The 4274-nt window shown below is 47.9% G+C and overlaps 2 protein-coding genes across 2 annotated transcripts; one reads left to right on the top strand and one right to left on the bottom strand.

Moving 5' to 3' along the window:
* Positions 1-280: 280 nt before the first annotated feature.
* EMWEY_00057370 (hypothetical protein) lies at positions 281-1423 on the top strand (the record flags this gene model as incomplete). The annotated part of the gene is made up of 3 exons (XM_013480610.1): positions 281-308; positions 862-971; positions 1361-1423. 3 exons carry the CDS (start codon positions 281-283, stop codon positions 1421-1423), a joined length of 201 nt encoding a protein of 66 aa, XP_013336064.1.
* Positions 1424-2310: 887 nt separating this feature from the next.
* On the bottom strand, positions 2311-3273 carry EMWEY_00057360 (hypothetical protein, conserved; the record flags this gene model as incomplete). Its single annotated transcript, XM_013480609.1, has 1 exon — positions 2311-3273. The coding sequence occupies one exon, from the start codon at positions 3271-3273 to the stop codon at positions 2311-2313; it is 963 nt and encodes a 320-aa protein (XP_013336063.1).
* Between the last annotated feature and the right edge of the window lie 1001 nt (positions 3274-4274).

Below are 4274 nucleotides of genomic sequence, written 5' to 3'. Positions count from 1 at the left end.
TATATATATATATATATATATATAGTTCTGTAGATATAGTATATATATAGTAGTTATAGTATAAGCTGACATAGATATATACTTATTGCAGACATACTATATACATGTATGAATATTACTATCTATTATATATTTGCATATATATAATTATTTTATATCTTATATACATGCAAAGGTGCTTTGGGGGAATTTTATGAAGGTGTGTTGGGATCTCACACATGTCTCTGTCTGCTTTTGTTTACTTTTCTGCTGCTTTGTAGATATGATATCGATGAAGAAGATGACGCAGAGCTACGGGCAAGAGAAAGGTGGGACGATCCCCTGTCCAGGGCCCCCTCGTTCAAGAAGTACAGAAAAGAACACCAAGAGGAAGACACGCAAAGCAACAGCAAAACAGGCAAATTTCCCTATACACTTCAACACAATTTGCCCACGGCTGCTGGCCGCCACTGATAGCTGCTCGAATACTCTATTTTTAAGGAGCAAAAAAAAGGAGCAAAAGCGCAGTACCAGCTGTCTCCCACATAACACTTGGTGCAATACATCGCAAAGGCCTGTTGCTGCTGTCTGCTCTTTTCCCGGTTGCGTTGGTTTTGGGCTGGCAGGGTCCTCCCTCTCGTGCGCTGTGCTGGCGGCTAGCCTCCCCTTCTTGGCTAGCTAGTTGGATTTTCTTGTGTCTATCTTACCACCGAGTTCTCCCAGCAACCAATCAGCTGGCCGCTTCAGCTAGCAAGTTGTTCGGCTTGCTAGGCACATCAACACGAGTCTGGCAAGGTAGCTTAATTGTGGAGCTAGGTCGGTCTAGCTGGATATAGGCAGCTATGCAACTAGCTAGTGTGGTGGGTTGTGGTGCGCGTGCAGAGCGACCCACGTGCCCCCACGACGGCCCGCCCAACCGCTTTGGCATCAAGCCGGGGTATCGGTGGGACGGAGTTGTGCGGGGCAACGGGTTCGAAGAGGAGCGCTTAAAGGTGTGTAGAAGCATCGGCACAAGCCCAGCTAGTTGCTTGAAATCCAGTTAGCAGGCCAGGTCACCAGATAGCTAGCTGCGCAGAGAATGTGGTAGATATGAAAACACAAAAACAAGGGTTCGCACTCCACGCCGCCAAATTTACCTCATTGACGCCTAAAGCATCCGAAGCCAGGCCTAAATGTGTCATTACGCAGCTAACTAGGTAGCTATCCTGGGAGTCCCCAAGCGGTTCTATTCTCTCTTGTGCACATCAAGCAGCTAGCTGTTGAGGGTTAAGGAAAGGCCACTCTGGAGGTCGTGCGTTTTGATATTTGTTATGTTTGGTCTGTGCATTTGAAGACTGCAGTTTGCTGCCGCGTGTTGAACTTGTCGTGGGTGTATGCACAGGCGATGAACCGGCGCAAGTGGGAGGCGCAGGAGGCGCACATGAACAACACCGCAGATATGTGAAGGGGAGGTAAGGAAGAAGAGGGAGGATCAACACAGAAAAACAAAAACTGAATAGGATGGGCAGGCAGGCTGAAGATAACGCAAATACCAGGAGATGGGCAAGCACAGGACACAGACGAGGCCGACGAATTCCAGCAACCGGATGCAAAGTGATAGGCACAGATAGAGGCAAAAGGGATTGTTCCCGCCCCTCAAATTGTCTATGGGTATTGCACGGAATGTGTGTTATTCACATTATATTTTACTGGGGGCTAGTCTGCGTTCCGCTAAACACTGTGGTCTTGGTCGAAGGGGCGTAAGGCAGCTTTTGAATTTCTTTTCTGTCCGCCGCGCAGTTTGGCGCATGCATGCGCATGCGGGTTGATTTTGTCTTGCTAAGGAAAGGTTGTGCGGCTATTTTTAAAGCCCTTTGCATCCCGAAACAAAGACAGCGAGGAAACATCCTTTCCATTGTGCTGCTACAGACGATGACATACACAGCCGCCAGTGGTCTCTGCTGATGCTGCCTCGATTAGCAATGAGAGGCAGCCACCTGCGCTTGAAGTAGTCGCATAGGACAAGAATATATTTGAAACAGTGTATTTGGAGGCTCGTTTTGCGTGCTTCAATGGGGAGTAACACCACATCTTGCCGGGGGCACGAAAAACGTTCAGGGGGCAAAAGCAATTCGCCTATTATTTCTCTGGTGTACTTTCGTGCATGCACCTCAAGACAGATGTCCATACACGTACGAGGAAAGGCGTATAAAGTTAAAGAGCATACCTCACTTTTCTCACAATGCTCGCGTAATCCGGGAAGACTTCTTGAGAGGCGCATATTACTGACCCCACAGATGCACAGATGGCACTTTGTGCTGCTATGCTGTACATATCAGTCCTTTTGCTTTCTCATGACTGCATAGTGGTGGCGACTAGCGAGTGTAGGAGTTCTTCTCCTTGTACGGGCTTCAGGTTGAGCACTGTGAGGCTTTGAGGGCCAGTCACTTCAAACCAAGGTGCCCCCTCATTGTCTCTGATGACATGTCGCTCCGTCCTGTCAGCTTCAGCCCGTCCAATTACCAAGGATGGCCTAAAGTTCATTTGCATCACAAACTTGTCTGCTTGTGGCACAGGAGCAGAACCAGCAGCTCCATCTGTCGTTTTCCTAGATTCTCCCGTGTGCTCTGGTTTATGTATGGCTCCTTCTGCAGCAATATCTCCTGGTTTGGCTGCTGCTACCTTGTGCTGGTGAACGGGCATCGCCGCTCTTTCCGCTTCTACTGCACTTCCTTCTGCAGGTGCTCCCTCAGGGGCTGCAGAAGGCTCTGCTGCTGACTCCTTTCCTGCAGGATGTAGGCCTTCTTCCTTCTCTTTCTCTGAACTTGTGCCAGTTATTGTCTCTGTTTCCCCTACTGCATGGAACGGAGCTCCAGTAGCAGTTCGTGGTTCCTTAGCTGATGATAGTTGGCTACCACCCGACACGTGTTGACCAGCTTCTTCATGTTTCTCTTCTTCCGTCCCTTCTCCTTCCATGTGGCTTTCCTTTTCTGTGTGCCTTTCCTTTTCCCCATGAGAGGCAGCAGTTTCTGCTGCAGATCCTTCTGAGGGCTCGTCTTCTTCTGCGTGCTGAGCGCTTGCTGACGCAACCTGCAAGGAAGATATAAAGTTTAACTCATTAGCGATCCTCCCGCCTTTGTACTTCGGGTAGGCACCTAGATCAGTCACAGCTGCCAAATTTGGCTCCTTCCGTTGCTGTTGTACCCCCCAGCCGCCCACAGGTGCCCGAAGGGCGCCTGTAGTGGTCGCAGCGGAAACAAGAAGAGCAGCAGCCCATAATGGGTTGAGTCTTGTTTTAGTAGAGCACCTTTGCATATTCTCAATATTTAAAACAAAGAATCTGCTTCGTCCGGGACAAAATTTGTCACTAGTTCAGAAGCCACAAGCGCTAGCAGCCACACGGTTAACCGATGGTCCACCGTGTCGTGCAGGCACAGCAGTCTGCCTTGTCTAATGTTTATGAGAGTGTAAACTTCTGGTGAATTTCAGTTCACTAAATTAAGCCAATTTATGATGCAAATTTCCATTGTACAGGCGTCTGAATCTGGAGGATAAACGCTCAAAGCTCGGTCAGCAGTCCCTCTGGCGCCTCGTCTACCCCGGGTGTGCAGAATGATATGAATAAACAATTTGCCGTTCCGTATTTTAGACAGATAAGTTTAATATCACAGCATTTTCCTGTAGCTGCTTTGCAGAAGGAGCTGTAACCCACCTGGAGTTCCTGTTCTGCGGTTTGAGGAGGGCTGCTCCCACCTGTCCGCCCTGCTAATATATGTACTACCCACGTATTGACATGCGATAAACTCAAAGTATATTGCATTAAAATATATTGAATGTTCCAGACGTCTCCACATTATTGCCTCCAGACTGACGATTTTGTCCCCAGAACCTTCATACCTCTGCACTTCAGACTGCTTGGTGAAGCAGATTGCAATTCTCATCTCTTGTCAGCACGTTAATCTACAGAAAAACGAATTGCAGCTTATTTTCGTTCCGTGTCTTTGAAGTGGTCCACACAGCAGAGGAGACAAGAATTCCAGCACCAACCAGCACGACGACAACGGAGAAGTAGGCGGACCCAACCAGTGAACGAATACGCACAGAGGAGTAACTTCATATTCGAGCCAAAGCAGACTCGTAGAAGAGCAAACAAAAGCTAGCGCATATGCTGTTCTCTTGTCATCAATTTGTTCCCCCTGGCTACTTTGATCTACCTATCGGCATCTGTGCATGCATTCATATGCTTGTAATATTATCATGCGCTCTTATGAATGTCATGCACTTTATTTATCAATATATATATATATATATATATT

Source organism: Eimeria maxima, genomic scaffold (genome assembly GCF_000499605.1).
Source record: "Eimeria maxima Weybridge genomic scaffold, Emw_scaff2127, whole genome shotgun sequence".
Classification (NCBI taxonomy): domain Eukaryota; phylum Apicomplexa; class Conoidasida; order Eucoccidiorida; family Eimeriidae; genus Eimeria; species Eimeria maxima.
This window is presented reverse-complemented; position numbering and strand designations above follow the sequence as displayed.